Here is a 21618-nt window from a genome sequence, read left to right on the forward strand (position 1 = left end):
GTAAGGTGATGCAACACCTATAATAAGATATGGACAAAATTTTATGAAAGGTAATCTTGTGTGTTCGTCCACGTCCTTGTATGTCATCAGGGCGGCTCCAAAATGCTGAAAAACTCCACTGGAAACTCCGTTTCGTTCCCTTCACGCACACCTTCATTTCCACGCTTGATCAAAAACTCCAATGTTCATCCTTCTTGTCCATGCTAGACCTTTCAATCGTAAGCAAAGCGAAATTATCCAATTTAGACACTCTCATATTCTCATAAACATTAAAATCATTATCAAGAAACAAAAGTACCTGGTAATTTAATTGACGCGCACGATCTCCACTATTGTTTAATATGTATAGCAGCAGGGGCTGTGGGTGTAACTGTGATAGTGATGTCCTCATCATAAGTTGTTGCATAATACCTTGCAAATAAACCCATTGAGCCCGGTAGTAAACCTTCATCATATCAAGTTTGGTAATACACCATCCTTGTTTCTCTTTATTTCGCCTCATAGAATAAATACATTCATAAGATGTGAGCATATTATCAACTATTTAAAAAAAATATTCACCATGTACTCGAAAATGTTCACATGTATTAAACAAATTGTACGAATTGTATTTGAATGTTGAAGGTGTATCTAAAAAATGGTACACTAATATTAAAAACATTTAATTTTTATTCACAAAATGTTTGTGACATTTTTCAAAAATGTTAATGCACTTTAAAAATATGTTCGTGGCATTTTTTAAAATGGTCATACAATATACACAAATGTTCTCGTCATCTTTTAAAAATGTTTCATACTGTTTAAAAGCCATATAGAAAACCGATAAATAAACACATTGAAATAGAAACAAAAGAAGAAGGAAAACCATGCAAAAGGTTTGAAAACTAGTCCACATAACCTTTTCGGAATAGCTCCAAGGATGTTGGGCCGGCGTGTTTAGTGAAACACTAAAGACGTAGCGGGGCTATGTCTCGTAAAAAGTGAGATATGCTACATGGATTTCTTAAATCATAAGTTTTCTTTTGAATTATTTGGATTGCTTACCACATATGTCATGTGATTTTAAATCACCAGTTAAGGCGTAGTCTTTTGCAAAAGTCACTCCCACATTTTTTGATGGTGACTAGTGTCAGTGTATCACTTGTCACAACCAGCGAATTTTGTGCTTTCTTCTGTAGACTCATTTTTTAAATAGTTTATCTCTTGAACCATACGTTTAAATCACAAACCTTTTTCACCGTTGCATTTCTCGCGTCAAGATTTTCGCAACTAGATACCATGTCAATAGATTTAGACTTTTTTCTTTTGAAAATCTGGAAAAGCAAAAACGAAAACAAGTCAAACCTGTAAATCACAAAAACACAGAAACGGGAAGCCTCACGGTGCACATTTTCACTTCTCAGAAAGAATAATTTGTGCTTCACGCAGAAGCATGACTCACGAAAAAAATCATTTTTGCCCTGAAAAAAATACCCCCAAAAATCTCAAAAATACGTGCAGAAAAAGAAACTGTGCTGCCGCGGATGCCTCGCATCTTCCGGAGCTTTCATTCCTCCTCCCGATACGAATCGCCGGCCCAGCGCGAACCGATCCAGACGCGAATTGGTGAGAAGCCAAGGAAAAGAAAAATCCGGAGCGCCACGTACCCCTTTCTCCTTCCTCCCTCCCGCAGCTGCGAATCTCCTCCGGCGCTGCCTCCTTCCTCGGATCAATCGCATCTATTGCGAACGACCAGCCATGGTAAAGCGCCCCTTCCCTCCCCCCTCCCCCCTCCGCCGACCGATTCTTTCTCTGTTCACGCTGCGCACCTACGTAAGTTCGTTGCTGGTAATTAAGATCGATAGGTAACTTGTTGGCGCTAATTGGGGCCGAGGTCTCCAGGACTCAGGAAGGGCAGGTTGTTAGTGGGTCTATCTAGTAGGATTGGTGGGTCTGTTTATCTGACGCCGAGGACGCTGGAACCACTAAATTCGCATGAGAAATGGATTGCTGGATAGGGGTTTCAGGGAGTACTAGTATGCAGTCTCACGGGATCTATCTGTACAACCACGGACATTACCATGGACGGGGACAGATTTATGGGGCATACACCCACCCTTTGTGGTGTACTTATGAACTAATCCTTCGATTTGGGCATCAAGGAGGGCACCAACCAATCTCATTGGATGCTTTGGATTTTTTTTCCTTCCAAAAAGGAGGTCAAACCTATGGCCTTTGCATCATACGATGCACACAGCCATCTCTATTGAAACAATGTATGGGACATCCAAAGTTGTACAAGGAGATATAGCAAGGCCCAAACACAACCGGTCAATAACGAGATTACATCACTCTACGCATAACCAATTCCTGGACCTCAATCCAAACCAGTTGACATGCTAATATCTCTCAACATTTGCGCCCAAAGGCCATAGGCGCCTGATTCTCTGCATGTTGGGAGAGCACCACATATGCATGTTGGAGAGAGCACCACATATGGCTTCATCCTGTAGCTCGGAAGATAACCTGCAAATATTTTGGAAATTTTGCTATGTTAAAGACACAAATCCCATAATAAGGCACACACTCCCACATGGATTTGTGCCTTAAATTTTGGATGAACACTGGCCAACTAGTCTCTGAACAAATTCGGTATGCTAGTAGGCACAGACAAACCAGAATACTTTGGATTTAAACCGCAAATGTGTGTAGGCACATGTTTTGATAATATATATGTGTGATAATATCTAGGAAAGTATTAAGAGTTCCAATCTGCTAAGGATTTGGTATTGATAATGAATCCAAGCAACTATTATGAGAAACTGCCGTTTTTGTTTTCCTTCCATGATTAGCATTGTTCCGAATATCGGTCAGTTAATCGGTATCTAGGTCGGTTAATCGCTACTCGGTGGGTCACCGAATATTTGTTTAACTGATGTATTGGCCGATTAACTGGAAAATGCTCGTATTTATCCCTACTCGGGACCCGACCGATATGGTACCAGTTACCGATCTCCTGAACATTTATTAGAATTTTATTTTCTTGCCTTTTCATGATGTTGGCACGCTTGTCTGAGCTGGTTTCCCAGTTATCGTTGTACAGTTCCTTGGAGAGTCTACCCAATGATGTTATGATCAGGGGCGGAGCTATGTTGGGGCCAAACTGGGCCTTGGCCCGCCCAGCGCAGCCGAAAAACTAGGGAAGGATGATAGAGAAACTGGGCCAGGAAAACAAGTTATGTGTGTAATTTCTTATCCTGGCCCACCCTGGCCCGCCCAACATTCAGAGCTCCGCCACTGGTTATGATGATGTCATCACTCGCATCCTGGTAGGCTGCAAAGCAACTGTCAACATATCTTCTTTCTCACCAGACATTTTGATTTTCTAATGGTTCAAATGTGTCGAGGTCAACAATTTCCCAGAGATATGTTATCTTGCCACATCACACCAGATCCACGACTCTTCAACGTTGACGACATCTTGAACCCCTCTTAACACTACTTCCATCTTCCAATCTGTGATCATTTTCGCATTGAGTTCAGTCAATTGGTTCCTGTTGTTCTTAGTTTGTGCCATACTTGCACGGTTGCACTCTAGCCCCCTGAATCTATGTGACCAACCAGTATATCTTACTCCCATATTCTCTACTGTTGTAACTTGTAAGGAGTGCTTGCTTTTTATTTAGAGTGTAGATTTTTCGTATCATAGTAATAACAAGGTTGCCTGTACTTTTCACCAACGAATGGAACTGTGTATCAGTTTTCTCACAAATAGTATTTCTGAAATTAAAACCAATAAGAGATGACTGAGCAACTATACCCCTGAACACAGTTATAATCTGGATGGATGCACCCAAATAATTAAGCAGTGCAGATCTTTCTCATTTTACTCCAACTGATGGGATAATTTATGGCATCTTAGAGCGAATGTGAAGGTCCTTTTAACTCGTGTTAATAGTATAGGTTGTGCATAATTGCTCCGAAAAGGTTGGCACGGCAGATGTATTATTGTTTCTTTGATTCGGCAATTGAAACAACTTCAAATTAATTAGCAAGTGTGTGGTGCTGACATAGTTACACCTCAGTTTCTGCGCTTGTTTATTTTGATTCAGTTTTGGGCCTATAGTGCAGTATCATATTCACCGAAACTTAATTTCACCAGGGGCATATTATTGATTTACTGTTGGGTAGATTCTGGATCTCTATGATCTGACACTCAGGCATATTGTCCAAATGCATGAGACACTCATTTACATGTTGTTTCTTCTGGTAATTTCAGGCCGGGAAGCTAATTGCAAACCTTATTGTCATGGGCTCTGCGATTATAGGAAGAGCTATGCTTCAGGCATACCGAAAAGCACTTGAAAGTAAGTTCCTTCCTTATGACCTTTATTCTAACCCACACCTAAAGATGTCTTGACCTCCTTGTCCTGGACATAAGAGGATGGGAGCTTTGATGGAATGCTACAGAATTTTGTAGTCAGTGGTCACTAATCTGGAATAACTTTGCTGAAAACGAGTGAAATGAGATGACAATTTTGTGTTATGCTTGTAACTTGTCAGGTTCATAAAATAAAATGTTTGTCATAATAATCTTATTTTGTTTCAGTTATCTTGTTTTAGCATTTCTGAAGTAAGATAGAAATGTTGGCATTCGGGTTGCAGCTTTTGGTGTGTTATAGCTTATCCTAGCTTTTCATCCTTTGGTCGTAGTATTACTACTTTTGTTTGTTTATAGATGATTGCATTGGGGATGCAGCTTTTGGTGGATTTTTTTTCTCGAATACGCACGAGTGTGTGTATCATTCATTAAAGAAGAAGAGGGGGTGGGGAGCCCCAATCCACCAATACAACATTCAGCTTATTTACAAGCGGATTTCATCCGACCTACCCTCTATTTACATAAGGCTAACTACTCGTGCCCTATCCGCTCCACCCTAGCTGGCTCCTGCCCTAAGACCTCGCCGTTAATCAGGCCTGCCTTTGCCCAGATAGCCCCCTCTGCTTGTATCTTCTGCAACACACCTGACAGAGATGGGGTGTGTCCCTCGAACACGATGTCATTCCTATGCTTCCACAACGTCCACATTACCAATAAACACAAAGCCCGAGTAGACTTCCGATGCTCCATGCTCTCCTCCTGTCTCATGCACCAATCGCCCAGATTCTCACCTGGCAGGGGGAGGTACTCCATCCTTCCAGCCAACGAGGTGCACCAATGCCATACCTATCTCGCAAAGACGCATCCCATGAGTAGATGTTGCATGGTCCCGCCGTGTTGGTCGCAGAAAGGGCAAGCATCTTGGTGTGGTAGCCCTCGGCGTGCAAGCTGGTCTGAGGTCCAACAACGGTTCCTGAGGGCAAGCCAGGTGAAGAAACGACATCTTAACGGAGCCTTCGACTTCCAAGTAAACGTCGCTGTCGGAGATCGTTGCCATCCCATGGATTTTGCCGCGTATGCCGACCTCACAGAGTACAAGCCATTTGCTTCCCAGGACCACTGCACCTTGTCCTCCACTCCCTCCGCCAACTCAAAATCTGCAAGCCTCGTCCAAAGCCACAAGTACTCCAGCTCCGGTCCCGTGAGGTTGGGGCCAACATCTCCAGCCCAAGCACCATTGCCGAGCGCATCCGAGACCGATCTCGTCGTCCTGACCTGCATTGGCACTCTGTTGTACAGCGCCGGTGCCAGCTCTCTTATCCTCGCTCCGTCCACCCAGCGGTCCTCCCAGAACCGAGCTGCACTTCCATTCCCTATCGTCGTACGCATCGCCGCCTGAGCCAAGGCCATCGCTTCCGGGGGCACAACGATGGAGAACTCAGCCCAAGATCTCTCTTTGTCAGTCCTTTGGAGCCAAGGCCATCGGGCTTGCAGTGCTTTGTTCAGCCATCTCAAATTTGGAATCCCCGGGCCACCGGCCCATTTAGGGTACATACCTCATCCCAAGCCACCGAGCAATTGCCCCCTTTTGCCTCACTCTTACCGCACCACAAAAATCCCCGACAAATCTTCACCAACGTCGAGAGGGTTTTAGCTGGGAGGTTCAGAGCAAGCATGGAGTGGACTGGTATAGCACATAGCACTGATTGAATCAAGATTAGCCGCCCACTCTTTGGTAAGAGGTCTGCTTTCCAATAAGGCAAACAATCACGAACCTTGTCCACCAGGCCTTGCATCTGCGTCGTCGATTGTTTTCTGAGTGTTAAGGGTAGACCCAAGTAGGTGCACGGGAAGGCCGACGTCGAACATCCCAGAATTGTTTTCACCAACTCCACTTCGTCGTGAGAACATCTGATTGGCCATATAGCGTTTTGTTCATATTGACCACCAAGCCCGAGGCCTGCGCAAATACCTGCAAGAGTGCAGCACATGTCGTAGCTTCCAGCGTCGTCGGCTTGATAAAGACGACCACATCGTCCGCAAACATCGAAGTTCTTTGCCGCAGCCCATTCCTCGCTAGCTGCCCTAGCCAACCTCTGTTTGTTGCATGCTCAAAAAGGGCTCGTAAGGGCTCCATACAGAGTATAAATAGCATAGGTGACAACGGGTCGCCCTGATGGAAACCCTGGCAAGGGAGGATTGGTTTGCCAGGCGTGCCATTTACCAGGATCCGCGTAGAAGATGTTGCCAACAAACCACATATCTGAGTGATCCATCTATCTGAATCCCATTCTCCTCAAGACCTCTAGAATGAAAGGCCATTGTATCGTGTCAAATGCCTTAGTTATGTCGAGTTTTAGCATAAGTGTCGTGCTCCTCAGCTCATGTAGCTTGCGAGCTGTGCACTTGACAAGCATGAAATTGTCATGCAAAGATCTACCTCTCACAAACGCACTTTGATGCAGCCCCACCAATTTCGGTAACTCCTCTGCCAGCCTTGAAGCTAAAATCTTGTCAAAGATCTTGATCGGCCCACAAACAAGGCTGACCGGTCTGAAGTCTCTGACATCCACCGCACCTGCTTTCTTCGGCAGCAAGGTGACCAAAGCCTTGTTTATCGCAGCCATGCCTCTCATATCTCCTGCATAGAATTGATCAAGTGCCCTCATAAAATCCTCCTTGATGACTTGCCAGCACGTGGCATAAAATCTACCCGTAAATCCGTCCGGACCAGGCACCTTGTCCAATGGCATTTCCTTGATTACTCTAAAAACCTCCTTCTCATCAAATGGCACCTCCAGCCGGGCCAGGTCAAGACAGGGCAGGTTCAGCATATCCAGGTCGATCGTGGCCTCACGGGCTCTGGCCGAGCCGAACAGCTGCCCATAGAACTCGTCGACAACCTCAGCAACCTCCTCCTGGCCCGTGTGCATTGCTCCGTTGTGCTGCATCTTTATGATTATGTTCTTGCGATGCCTATGAGCCGCTTGCCTCTGGAAGAATCTCGTGTTCGCATCCCCTTCTCGCAGCTGCAGAAGTCGCGATCTCTGTCGCGCAATAGTCCTTCCCAACGAACATAGACCTAGAAGCTTCCGCTTGAGCAACTTGCGCAGGTCGTGCTCCATGTTTTCCAATTGCCTTGATTCCGCGGCCACATCCAACCGAGCAATTACCTCCATGGCAATGGCGATTTGCAGGCGTGTGTTGCCAATCCACCGATCACTCCAAGATTGCAAAGCCTTTGCCGTGGCGTGTAGTTTGTTGTCGAGCACTACAAACGGGTTACCAGCAGCAGCCATCGAACCCCAAGCTTCTGTCACCATCTCCAAAAAACCCTCCACCTTGGGCCAGAAGCTCTCGAATTTAAATCGCTTGCCAAGGTTCCACTCCGCGTCTAGATCCACCAGGAGTGGGCAATGGTCAAATACCGCAGAGCCCATGGCCGTGAGCAAGCTCCTCGAGTAAATATCCTCCCACGTGTTTGTAACAAAGACATGGTCTATTTTCTCAAGAGTGGGGTCCCTTTGCTCATTGCTCCACGTGTATCGTCGACCGTTTAGATACATCTCCTTTAATTCCAGCCTATTGAGCAATGGTCCAGAAACGCGCCATCATCCTCCGGTTGGCCTTCGGTTTGTTCTTGTCGTCCACAGAGACCAATAGATTGAAATCTCCAAACAAGGCCCACGGCCCTACATGCAAGTCTTGGATGTCTGAAATCTCCGTGAGAAACTCCACTTTGTTCGCGTCACTTTGAGGACCATATAACCCGGTCAGCCACCAGTGCGGCACACCCTCCTGCGACACTAGTGCTGTTAGCGTGTTTGTCGTCGTGTACCGATTGGATAGCGAGACCATCGAGCTGTCCCAAGCAATTAGGATTCCACCACGCGTGCCGGTCGCCGGGGCATAATAAAAGTTCTCAAATTTATTACCAAGGCATTGCCTAACCACGTCGTTCGGGATCTCCTCCATCTTGGTTTCTTGGAGGCATACAATGCTTGCGTTGGCTGCTACTACTACTTGGTACACCGCACTTCGCCGAGCCGGCGAGTTGAGCCCTCTAACATTCCACACAAGGATTTTGGGTGGGTGTGATGACATTTGGAAGACCCACAGGACCCACGACCGGCCTCCATGGCCCTACCTGGCCTCAGCCCGCACCTCTTCGCACGGCAAGGGAAGGACAGAGGCGTCCCAACCAAACAAGGCCAATATTGCCTGCACGTGACAGTCCAAGAGCGGTTTGTCGAAGAGCTTGACATAAGCCTGAAGTGCCTAATCGTCGATCTGGTTTCCTTCATTTGCCAAACACAGCTTCCTGATAAGGCGGGACCGCCTGCTGCTTCGTGGCTTTGGAGCCGCGACCCCCTTTAGCCAGCCTCACACTCCTACGTGGGGAAGATACCATCGGCCTCTTCTGCCGCGGCCTATGTTGCTGCTTTGGCACGTCCCGTGCTTTGGGTTGAGCCAGCAACGGCGAAAGGGCCCAGCGCAGCTCGGTGCATAGCTGCGAGACCTGCTCCTGGGGTGAGGGCCGAACGGGTGACCCCACATGCAGCTGCCGCTGGGGTGTTTCCACGAGATCCAGAGCCGGAGTGCCGCTTTCCTTTTCCTGCGAAACTCACCGCAAACCACTGGCCGGGCGACGTGCATGGCTGCGTCACATCTCCATGCAGGGTGGGTCCCGGAAGATTTCCATGCGAGTTCTGATTGGGCCGCGCCCTCCCATCCAAACTGGCACCACCCGCCTCGGGCTGAGCAAGAATCTCGTCCTGCACCGAGCCAGGGGAGCCGAACGGCACGCCCGATCCTGTCTAATCCTCTCCTCCAACAATCCCGAGCGACTGGGACGGCAGATGGTCCCCCGCCGCAGGTACAAACTGTGGGGCCCTGACCAACCCACCAGCCTGCAGCGGACGTGACCCGGCTGGAATCTGGTTCACCGACCGCGGCGAACTCGCCCGACACGACTGTGGGGCCTACATGGCCCGCATGCTGCATGCCCTGTGCCCTGGCCACTCTGCTGTCCACCGCATCCATACCACAACAAGAAGCTGCCAACTGACCCTCCACACTTTCCGTACCAGGCAGCCCGACAGCCGAGGCCCCAGACGCGTCACCTGCCAGCTCATGTTGACCGGCCCGAGTTTGAACGGACCGTTGGCCCGCACCGCGGTTGGGGGACGGTGCCGACGCCGACGAGGAACCCACCGATCGCGCTGGCGAGCGCGGCGGCGGCGGCGGGCCATCCCCGCCTCTGAAGCGCGAGTCGCCATCCGAATGGCCTCTGGACAGTGGGGAAGGCGGCGGTGGCGGTGGCGGCAACCCCACCTGCGGCCCGAGCCGCACCGGCGCCGCATCCAGCCAGATGTCGATCGGGTACCAGAGAGCATCGACTCCACCATCAGCCTGCACCGCGTGCCGGCTGTGCCTGTTCGGCTCCTCCACCGCAAGAATCCGTTGCGGGGGAATGCGTGCCGGGTCATCCGTGCGTAGCCACACCATGAATCCAGCCATTTAACTGCGCGCCTCCGTGGCCGACCCGATTTTGACGACGATCCCCAGACCCAGCAGGAGCGCCTCCGTAGTACGCCTCGTCCACGCATTCTCCGGAACCCCTCGCAGCACCAGCGGCACTAGGAATGGCATGGAGATGGCCGTAGCATGCGAGTGACGGGACCAGGGCGCGAAAACAAGGTCAAAATGCCTGTTGCCCGCCCGCCCGCAACGGAGCAGCCTGCTCTGAATCTCCGGCGACCGACAGAGAACAAGGAAGTCTTCCGGGAAGTATTATCTGATGGACATGTCGAGCGGCTCCAACTCAAGCTCGTGCGCAATGACACCGACGACCGAGGCCAGATCAGCCGCGCTGCGATCACCCACCACGGTCACCACCACCGCCCTGACGAGCTCCTCCTCGAGCGCACGCAGGTCAGGGCCCGACTCCAAGAAAACGACATCCACCTGATCATCCACCAACACAGGCGAAGCCCGCGGCGACTCCACCGGCACGAAGGGGAGCGCTAGGAGGAAGCTTGTCCTGGCATTTGGTGGATTACCACTACAAGATATTTGTATATGTGGGTTTCTAGCTTAGAGAACTAGAAGTTTAGCCTTATAAAAATAAGTTTAGGGCGACGCTACGCGTCCGCTGGCGGATAAAATTAAAAGATCCACCGCCTCCCTGACAATTCGATGAAGCTGCGGATGGCCGCGCGACTATCCACGTGATCCGTAATCTTTGCAACAAATGTGTTGTTGCAGTATTTTCTGCAACAGAGGTCTAGCTGCAGAAATTTTTCGCAACAAAGGTCATGTCGCAGGAATTTTGAAAACTATTTTCCCCCTCCCGAACCTGTTGCAACGAGAGCCTTTTTGCAACAAGAGTCTTGTTGCAAAAACACCCTGTTGCAGAAAACAAAAATCAAGTGCGGATCCCACTCCACTCCATCAGCAGCAACGTCAGACACGGGCGAGGTCTGGGACGACCGGGGAGCGAAGGCTGCGAAGGCAATGTGGCATCGATATCGACAGAGCGATGCAGATCCGGCAGGAGGCGACTCGGACGTGGTCTTCGGGCAGCCGATGGCCAAGGAGATGGAGCAGGACAGAAAGTCGAGCCCGAGGACGGAGGAGGAGAGAGGAAAGGGACGATGATGGAGGAGAGGGAGGAGGAGAGTTCGACGCCTCCGATAGCGCACGTGTATGGAGGCTTTGGGGATCAAGATCTCACAACAAACTAGTTGTTGAAGGGGAGAAAATTGCAACAATGGCCCAGTTGCAAACCTAGATCGTGGAAGAGGATCCTTCCGAGCCATCCGATTAATGAAAGATCTGACGGCCACAGAGGAGATCGACATGCGCAGAAAGATCGGTCGGGTGAACAGAAGCGTTTCCCTTTAAACATTCAGGGCTTATACTGAACTTACGTTATCTCCAGAATGCATATAAATTAAAATAGTGGGCTTGTTATGCTATCGAACTCATGGTGTACATAAATTTGACAACAAAAAGTATATTCTTTGTTTTACCAAAAAGAACGGGACTATCTTGATAGCTTTTTATTTCCTAGTGTTCACACGCAATACACCAAACCTCTGATTTACAAAAGATACGATTATAAGTCTGCTTAGAATTTACTCAAAACAGACCTAAGATTCGTTTAGAGTCAAAAATTATACGTAAGATATCATGTGTTTATCAGTGTGTCATAATAACAGTATAGATATTTCACAAAAAAAGAACAGTACAGATAGGTGCTTTGAGCCTGTCTTTTGAACATAATATATATCCTGGTATAATGAGTATGTACAAGAGGTTATTACCTGCCAAACTCTGTTCTGCGACTATTTATCAGTAAAGGGTTAGGAAATTTATTATACATATGCACCTCCTTATTGTTTTTTTTTGAGATCACCTTACGTGGATTGCTCGATTATTCTGCTAGATGCAAATAAAACTGGTGTGGCCCATGAAGCAATCAACAATATCCGTAGGGCCAGCAAGACAATGACCGAGCAAGAAGCGAGGCAGATATTGGGTGTGACTGAGCAGTCGACATGGGAAGAGATTGCACAGGTCTTCTCTTATCTTCATTTGGCTCCTCGCTATTCGCATGTGCAGTGCTGACTACAACCTCTTATCAACCATGTTGAATGCAGCGGTATGACAAGCTATTCGAGAGAAATGCGACATCTGGGAGCTTTTACCTCCAATCCAAGGTTCACCGGGCCAAGGAGTGCCTAGAAAACGTGTACCAAAAGAACAAGCAAGATGGAACTCCTACCTGAAATTCGCATCTTTAGAATCCACTGCCTAGATACTGTAACCTACTATACGCCCTTTGTATCAAAAAACGTATAATATTTTGATACAGAGGGAGTATATTCTTTCCCCCCTCTTGAGAATGTACATACCAACAATGGTTGCTGCTGTTGTATCATCAATAAAAGTTGAGCGCAGCGACGGTGAGCTCTTTAGAGAACTAATTGTAAGCCATCACCGAATTCTCGTATGGCATTCAGTATGAAATTTTGTTGTTTTCATTTGATGATTCCATGAGCCGTAGCAGCCGTGCTCTTGCACTATTGGTCCATTCAGTGGCATCTTCATTCATGTGAAAATGGAACCATTTCTTCTCATCGTTGGGATATTTTTTGTCGGGGGCCTGGAATGTAAATTCGTTTTGAAAACTGCAATATGTGTTGTCTGTTGTGCCTATGGTCTGGTGTTCGGCCTTCGGGTTAGGCTGCCGAACACAGAATATTGTACACATCTTTGGTCAATCAGCTTCAGAATTCTGCACAACAGCAAACCAGTCAGCAGGCACCGTCTCTCGCTGATCCAAGATTTAGACGTGCCAATGGCCTGAATTATCAAACGTGTTGAGCAGCTTGGGCTCGTGTAGATTTGTACCAATAAGAGTTGAGCTGAGCAATCCGAGCGATGAGCAAATGGACGGTGGATGCTTTGAATGGCCATGACATATTTTCTATAGGGAACATGTTTTTTTTTGTTGCAAAAATCAGGTCTATTACAAATTCCGATGCACAGCACCTCAAACATAATAAAAATGACATCGAGGTTTATGAACCACCTACCGTTAACGCCACCAAAACGAACTGCCGACATGCCACTGTCGCTGCGCCAGCGGACGTTCACGGGGAGCCGACCGATACAACAATGCCGGCATCCACGACAAAATTTGGGAGATTAGATTTTTATTTTCATCAGACTTGCTTTTCCTGGGACGCTAAAATCTGGGCTACCAATCCACCATCCTCGTCCAGTAGTATTTTGCAAAAGGCGGCTGCTAGGCATTAGCTGGCTGATATAGAACGAGCAGCCATCTAGCTAGCCGCCCAAGCACAGCTCACAAACGTCCGATTAGTCATGTATCGTCTCGTCCTTCCTCACATACTCCCTCCGTTCGGAATTACCCGTTGAAGAAATGAATGTATCTAGATGAATTTTAGTTGTAAATACATCCATTTTTGTGACAAGTAATTTCGAACTGAGGGAGTACATGTGATGGAGAAGGTTGCATGGGAAGAAAAATTCCTACGAAAAGTTCAAGATCTATTCTATGGAGACGCTAGCAATGAGAGATGAGTGTCTACATACCCTTGTAGACCGAAAGCGTTAACGATCTAGAAATTGTGGTTGACATAGTCGTACTCCCTTCATGATCCAATCTGATCCAGTGCTGAACGGACGGTACCTCCGAGATGTGCACACGGCTAGGTAACGTCTCCGCCTTCTTGATCCAGCAAGGAAGGGTGGAGAGGTAGATGGGATCTGGGCCAACACCACGACGTGGTGGCGGTGGTGGCAGCGGAACTGCAGCAGGGCTTCACCAAGCGCTACGCGGTGGAGATGGGAGAGGCAACAGCTAGGCAAAGGGGTGAGCCCCCCTCCAAGCCAGGGGCCGCGCCCCCCTCCAAGCCAGGGGGTGGATGCCCCCCCTGCTGCATGGACCTGGTGCAGTGTGGCCACCCTGGCCCAGGCCTAGGGCGCCCACTAAGGGTCCATGTGGCCCTACGGTGCAGGTGGGCCCCTTTGGCGGTGACCCCCGGAACCCTTCGAGACCTCCCGGTACATTGTCGACAATCCCTCGAACTTTTCCGGTACTTTGAATATCACTTCCCATATATAAATCTTTACCTCTGGACTATTCCTAAGCTCCTCGTGATGTTCCAAATCCCATCCAGGACTCTGAACTACTTTCGGACTCACCATATGAATATCCCAATACAACCCTAGCCTTACCGAACGTTAAGTGTGTGACCCTACGGGTTGGAGAACATGCAGACATGACCAAGACTCCTCTTTGATCAATAATAAATAGTGGGACCTAGGTGCCCATATTGACTCCCACATATTTAATGAAGATTTTTATCGGTTTGAACCACGATATCGAGGATTCAGTTAATCCCATATGCAATTCCCTTTGTCCGGCGATATGTTACTTGCCCGAGACTCGACCGTTGGTATCCCCATACCTAGTCCAATCTCGTTACCGGCAAGTCTCTTTACACATTTCATAATACAAGATCACCGTGACTAAACACATTAGTCACATGCTTGCAAGCTATTCATGATGTTGTATTACCGAGAGGGCCAAGGGACACCTCTCCCTCACACGGAGCGACAAATTCCAGTCTCGATCCATGCAACCCAACAAACACTTTTCGAGATACCTGTAGAGCACATTTATGATCACCCAGTTACAAAGTAACGTTTGATAACCCACAAAGTATTCTTCTAGCATTCGGGAGTGGCATGATCTTATGGTCTAAGGAAAAGATACTTGACATGAAGAAAATTGTAGCAAATAAACTAAGTGATCTGATGATAAGCTTAGGGTTAGGTCTGTCCATTACATCATTCTCCTAATGATGTGACCCCATTATCAACTGAAAACTCATGTCTATGGTTAGGAAACCTTAACCATCTTTGATCAACGAGCTAGTCTAGTAGAGGCTTACTAGGGACACGATATTTGTTTATTTATTCACACATGTATTTAAGTTTTTGGTCAATACAATTCTAGCATGGATAATAAGCATTTATCATGACCACGAAAATATGATAATAACATATTTATTATTGCCTCTAGGGCATATTTACAACAGTCTTCCACTTGCTCTAGAGTTAATAATCTAGTTTACATCATAATGAATCTAACACCCATAGAGTTCTGGTGTTGATCATGTTTTGCTCGTGGAAGAGTTTTAGTCAATGGGTCTGCCACATTCAGATCCATATGAATTTTGCAAAACTCTATGTCTCCTTCCTTGATGTAATCATGGATGGAGTTGAAGCGGCGTTTGATATGCTTGGTCTTCTGGTGAAACCTGGGCTCCTTGCAATAGCAATGATGCCAATGTTGTCACAATAGATAATCATGGGATCCAATGCACTAGGAACCACTCCTAGATCGGACATGAATTCCTTCATCCAGACTCCTTCCCGCGCCGCTTCCGAAGCAACTATATATTTCGCCTCACATCTAGATGCTTCCAGCATGCTCTGCTTGGAGCCACTATAACTAACTACTCCACCATTTAAAATAAATACGTATCCGTTTTGAGACTTCAAGTCATCCGGATCGATGTCAAAGCTAGCATCGACGGAACCCTTTACGATGAGATCTTTATCACCTCCATAAATGAGAAACATTTTCTTAGTTGTTTTTAGGTACTTAAGGATATTTTTGACCGTTGCCCAGCGATCCACTCCTGCATCACTCTGGGACCTCCCAGCCAAACTTATGGAAAGTCACACATAAGGTTTGGTACATGATACGTCTCCATCGTATCTATAATTTTTGATTGTTTCATGTCAATATTATACAACTTTCACATATTTTTGGAAACTTTTTATATGATTTATTCGACTAACCTATTGATCCAGTGCCCAATGCCACTTCATGTTTGTTGCATGTTTTTTGTTTCGCAGAAAATCCATATCAAAGGAAGTCCAAACGCGATAAAAATTTACGGAGAATTATTTTGGAATATTTATGATTCTTGGGAGGTGGAATCAACGCAAACGGGGGCCCTACAGTGACCACAACCCACCAGGGTGCATCGGCCACCCCCTGGTGTGCCCAGGTATCTTGTGCCCTCCTCGAACGTTGGTTGGTGCCCTTCTTCTGGCGCAAGAAAGATAATTTATGGAAAAAATCGTGTAAAAATTTCAGCGCAATCGGAGTTACGGATCTCCGGGAATTTAAGAAACCGTGAAGGGCGAGATCTAGGGAACGCGAAACAAAGGAGAACAGAGAGGGAGATCCAACCTCGGAGGGGCTCCCGCCCCTCCGCCTCCGTGGAGGCCATGGACCAGAGGGGGCACTCTCCTCCCATATAGGAGGGAGGCCAAGGAAGAAGAAGGAGGGGGCCTCTCTCCCCCTCTCTCCCGGTGGCACCGGAACGCCGTCGGGGCTAGGATCGTGACGGCGATCTACATCAACAATCTTGTTACCGTCAATGCCAACTTTCTCCCCCTCTATGCAGTGGTGTAACACCCCTTCTCCCCGCTGTAATCTCTACTTAAACATGGTGCTCAACTTCATATATTATTTCCCAATGATATTTGGCTATCCTATGATGGTTGAGTAGATCTGTTTTGTCCTGTGGGTTAATCATGATCTTGGTTGGTATGATTGTATATTTTATTTATGGTGCTGCAACGCTGCCCTCCGTCTCGCGCAAATGTGAGGGGCCCCCGTTGTAGGGTGTTGCAATATGTTCATGGTTTGCTTATTGTCGGTGTTGCGTGGGTGACAACAGCCTAAACGTGGATAAGTGGGTTATGGCGTATGGGAGTAAAGAGGACTTGATACTTAATGCTATGGTTGGGTTTCACAACCTTAATAATCTTTAGTAGTTGCAGATGCTTGCTAGGGGACCAATCATAAGTGCATATGATCCAAGTAGAGAAAGTATATTAGCTCACGCCTCTCCCTCATATAAAATTACAAGAATGATTACCAGTACTTGTTATCGATTGCCTAGGGACAAATGACTTTATTGTTGATAAAAGCTATCCACTTTTATTACCTTGCAATTTATTCTTAGTTTTATTCGCAAAGTACTCGTAATTTTATTCTTGCAAAATAGTTTCATACTTGTTTTAGGTAAAGCAAACGTCAAGTGTGCGTAGAGTTGTATCGTTGGTCGATAGAACTTGAGGAAATATTTGTTCTACCTTTAGCTCCTCACTGGGTTCGACACTCTTATTATTGAAGAAGGCTACAAACAACCCCCTATACTTGTGGGTTATCAAGACTTTTTTCTGGTGCCATTGCGGGGGAGCAATAGCGTGGGGTGAATATTCTCGTGTGTGCTTGTTTGCTTTATCACTAAGTAATTTTTATTCTATGCTCTTGTTTTCTATCTTTAGTTATGGATAGGAAACACAAAAGACCAAAAAAATTAGTTGTACCTGCTAAACCAATGGTTAGAACCACCCAAAATCTACCATACTACTGAAGCTTTCTATTTGGATCATCTTCGATCCATTTGTGCTCGTGCTGAAACCCCAACTAGCTTAGTGGAGGGAAAATCATTAGATGAGCATGCTCATTTTGTGCGACACCGCTTATCTCAAAAAGGTCAACTTTTGTGGCATAATATTAATAGTTTGTATTGTTATGCTTTGAATTTATGCGAAATACATGATTTTACTTGTTGTTCTGAAGACTCTAAAAAACACCTTCCCTTCCAATGTGAGTTTAAGGATAATGGAATCGTATCTTCTTATGCCAAGGGTGTTTATAATTACTTTGATACTGAACAAATTGAATTTGTTGCTTTTAAGGGTGCTTATGAAGTTGCTTCTTTGATTGAAAAGTATGATGCTACTCTTTACAAATCTGAAATTTTTGCCATACTTAGATATTGCTATGAAAATTATTCTTCTAATGCTTATATTAAACCATATATCGAGGACTTACCCGCTGTCCAAGAAGAGACTAACATTTTCCAGGAGTCTATGGAAGAAGAAATTGATGAAACTATGAGCTCATTGGATGAAAGAGATGACGAGGAGAGCGAAGAACAAAAGAAGGAAGAGCGGATTGGCTGCCCGTGCCCATCTTCTAATGAGAGTAACTCTTCAACTCATACATTGTTTAATTTCCCTTTGTTCTTATCGAAGGATGAATGCTATGATAATTGCTATGATCCCGTTGATTCTTTTGAAATATCCCTTTTTGATGAACTTGATGCTTGTGGCCATGATGCCAATATGAATTATGCTTATGGAGACTAACTTGCTATGGTTCCTTATATTAAGAATGAAATTGTTGCTATTGCACCCACACATGATAGTCCTATTATCCTTTTGAATTCTCCAAACTACACTATATCGGAGAAGTTTGCACTTATTAAGGATTATGTTGATGGTTTCCTTTTACCGTTGTGCATGATAATTTTCATGAATATAATATGCATGTTCGTTCTGCTCCTACTCGCAATTATTATGAGAGAGGAACTACATCTCCACCTCTTTATGTTTCCAACACGATAACTGCTTATGATATGTATTGGCCTTTACTTGATGTGCATGAATTGTTCTTGTATGACATGCCGATGCATAGGAAGAGAGTTAGACTTCGTCATTGCTTGATATATGTTGCTTTGTGCTCACTACTAAATGCCAAATCATTGCTAATTAAATTTGGCTTTGATATACCTTGGGATCCGGGTGGATCCATTACTTGAGCACTTTATGCTAGCTTAATGGATTTAAAGAAAGCCTGCCAGGGAGACAACCTGGAAGTTTTAGAGAGTCATATTATTCTGTTGAGTGCTTTTATAAAGTTTAAAAACAAAAAAAACATAGAAGGGAACTTAAAACTTCACAAAAAGAAATGTGAAAGTGAGAGGGACGAGCATTGTGAAAGTGGGAGATAGCCTTGAACTTTGTTCATGCCCATGAAAATTTGTGAATCTTAATTACAGAAACTTTTACAAAAAAATAATTATCCCCTTGTACAACTCCATTGTATTATAAAAATAATGTGCCAAGATTTGCCTTTAGGATGATTAGATTGCTTGTTGGTATGTGCGGTGCAGGAACAAAAACTTTGGTTGTAGCGCGTGAATTTTCATTTTTTACTGGAAGGTCAAAAGGTTCTGAAACTTTTTGCACACTATTGATATACAAATTGTTTATTTCTTCCTAATTTTTCAGAAGTTTTAGAGTACCAGAAGTATGGTATATGTTCAGATTGCTACATACTGTCCTGTTTAAGACAGATTCTATTTTTGATGCATTGTTTTGCTTGTTTTGATGAAACTATCGATTCTATCGGTGGTATAAGCCATGGAAAAGTTATATTATAGTAGCTAAAATGCAAAAACAAAATATGAATTTGTTTGCAACAGTACTTAGAGTAGTGATTTGCTTTATTATACTAACGGATCTTACCGAGCTTTCTGTTGAGTTTTGTGTGGATGAAGTGATCAAAGATCGAGGAGGACTTGATATGAGGAGAAGGATGAGAGGCAAGAGCTCACGCTTGGGGATGCCCAAGGTATCCCAAGTAAATATCAAAGGAGACTCAAGCGCCTAAGCTTGGGGATGCCCCGGAAGGCATCCCATCTTTCTTCAACAAGTATCGGTACATTTTTGTTCTCGTTTCGTTCATGTGATATGTGTAAATCGTCTTTTGTGCTTAGTTTTCATTTTTATTTTATGCACCATGCTGGTATGAGATAGTCCATGATCGATTTATAGAATTCTCATTGCACTTCACTTATCTTCTGAGTATGGCTTTACAGAATGCTTCATGTGCTTCACTTATATCATTTGAAGTTTGGTTTGCATGTTTCTCTTCACATGGAAAATCGTTATCTATAAAATGCTCTTTTGCTTCACTTATATTTGTTAGAGCATGGTCTTTTGTAGAAAGAATTAAACTCTCGTGCTTCACTTATATCTATTTAGAGAGTCAACATGAATTGGTCAATTGCATGGTTACTCCTGAAATCCCACATAAAACTTATGGATAACTGAATATGATATGTTTGATTCCTTCCAATAGTTTTGCGATATAGAGATGATAATATGTGGGAGGTACTAGTAAATGGTTGTGGTTAGTAAGAATATTGGTGTTAAGGTTTGTGATTCCTGAAGCATGCACGTATAGTCTCTCCTTATGCTATGAAGTTGGAGCATGATTTATTATTGATTGTCTTCCTTATGAGTGGTGGCCGGGGACGAGCGATGATATTTTCCTACCAATCTACCCCCCTAGGGGCATGCGTAGTACTACTTTGCTTAGAGAGCTAATAAACTTTTGCAATATGTATATGAGTTCTTTATGACTAATGTGAGTCCATAGATTATACGCACTCTTGCCTTTTCGCAATTTGCTAGCCTCTACGGTACCATGCATTGCCATTTCTCACCTCGAGATGTGGTGCAAACTTCGCAGGTGCATCCAAACCCGCTGATATGATACGCTCTATCACTCATAAGCCTTATTATATCTTCCTCAAAACAGCCACCATACCTACCTATTATGGCATTTCCATAGCCATTCCGAGATATATTGCCATGCAACTTCCACCGCTTCCGTTTTGATGACTTAAGCATTCATTGTCATATTGCTTTGCAAGATCGTAAGATAGCTAGCATGATATTTCCATGGCTTGTCTGTTTTTTGATATCATTGTTATGCTAGATCATTGCATAATCCTGGTACACTGCCAGAGGCATTTATATAGAGTCATATTTTGTTCTAGGTATCGAGTTGTAATTTTTATTTCTTTTGAGTTATAAGTAAATAGAAGTGTGATCATCATCATTATTCATTATTAGAGCATGTCCTAGTGAGGAAAGGATGATGGAGACTATGATTCCCCCACAAGTTAGGATGAGACTCCGGACTATGAGAGAAAAAAAGGAAAAAAAGAAAAAAAGAAAAAAAAGAGAGAAGGGGCATTGTTACTATCTTTTACCACACTTGTGCTTCAAAGTAGCACCATGTTTTTCATGTAGAGAGTCTCCTATTTAGTCACTTTCATATACTAGTGAGAATTTTTCATTATAGAACTTGGCTTGTATATTCCGATGATGGGCTTCTCAAATCCCAAGGTCTTCATGAGCAAGCAAGTTGGATGCACACCCACTTAGTTTTCATATTGAGATTTCATACACTTATAGCTCTTAGTGCATCCATTGCATGGCAATCCCTACTCCTCACGTTGATATCAATTAATGGGCATCTCCATAGCCCGTTGGTTAGCCACGTCGATGTGAGACTTTCTTATTTTTTTGTCTTCTCTGTATTTACCATATCATCATACTCTATTCCACCTATAGTGCTATGTCTGGCTTGCGGTCACGTATTGCATGGGAGTTGAAAAAGCTGAAGTGTGTTAAAAAGTATGAACTAATTGCTCGGCTTGTCATCGGGGTTGTGCATGATAAATACTTAGTGTTAAGAAGACAGAGCATGACAAGACTGTATGATTTTGTAGGGGTAGATTTCTTTAGCACTGATATATTCAAAGACATAATTGTTTGTTGGGATGCCTGAGTATTGATGTCTTTATGTCAAATTATAGACTATTGCTTTGAATCACTTATGTCTTAATATTCATGCCATGGTTAGATATATGATCAAGTTTATGCTACGTAGAATTCCACATCAAAAATTATTTTTTTATCATTTACCTACTCGAGGACGAGCAGGAATTAAGCTTGGGGATGCTGATACGTCTCTGTCGTATCTATAATTT

General features: G+C 45.0%; 1 protein-coding gene across 1 annotated transcript; it reads left to right on the forward strand.

Moving 5' to 3' along the window:
• The first annotated feature begins 1492 nt into the window (after positions 1-1492).
• LOC123121459 (mitochondrial import inner membrane translocase subunit PAM16 like 2) lies at positions 1493-12504 on the forward strand. Its single transcript, XM_044541452.1, has 4 exons — positions 1493-1740; positions 4259-4346; positions 11811-11941; positions 12025-12504. The coding sequence occupies exons 1-4, from the start codon at positions 1738-1740 to the stop codon at positions 12151-12153; spliced, it is 351 nt and encodes a 116-aa protein (XP_044397387.1). The 5' UTR covers positions 1493-1737; the 3' UTR covers positions 12154-12504.
• The last annotated feature ends 9114 nt before the right edge of the window (positions 12505-21618 follow it).

This window comes from Triticum aestivum, chromosome 1B, assembly GCF_018294505.1.
Source record: "Triticum aestivum cultivar Chinese Spring chromosome 1B, IWGSC CS RefSeq v2.1, whole genome shotgun sequence".
NCBI classification, from domain to species: Eukaryota; Viridiplantae; Streptophyta; class Magnoliopsida; order Poales; family Poaceae; genus Triticum; species Triticum aestivum.

What these genes read in the sequence shown, in the direction of transcription:
- LOC123121459 (XM_044541452.1), top strand. An exon ending in ATACCGAAAAGCACTTGAAA is followed by an intron (nt 4,347 to 11,810) that starts GTAAGTTCCTTC and finishes TTATTCTGCTAG; the next exon opens with ATGCAAATAAAACTGGTGTG. An exon ending in CATGGGAAGAGATTGCACAG is followed by an intron (nt 11,942 to 12,024) that starts GTCTTCTCTTAT and finishes TGTTGAATGCAG; the next exon opens with CGGTATGACAAGCTATTCGA.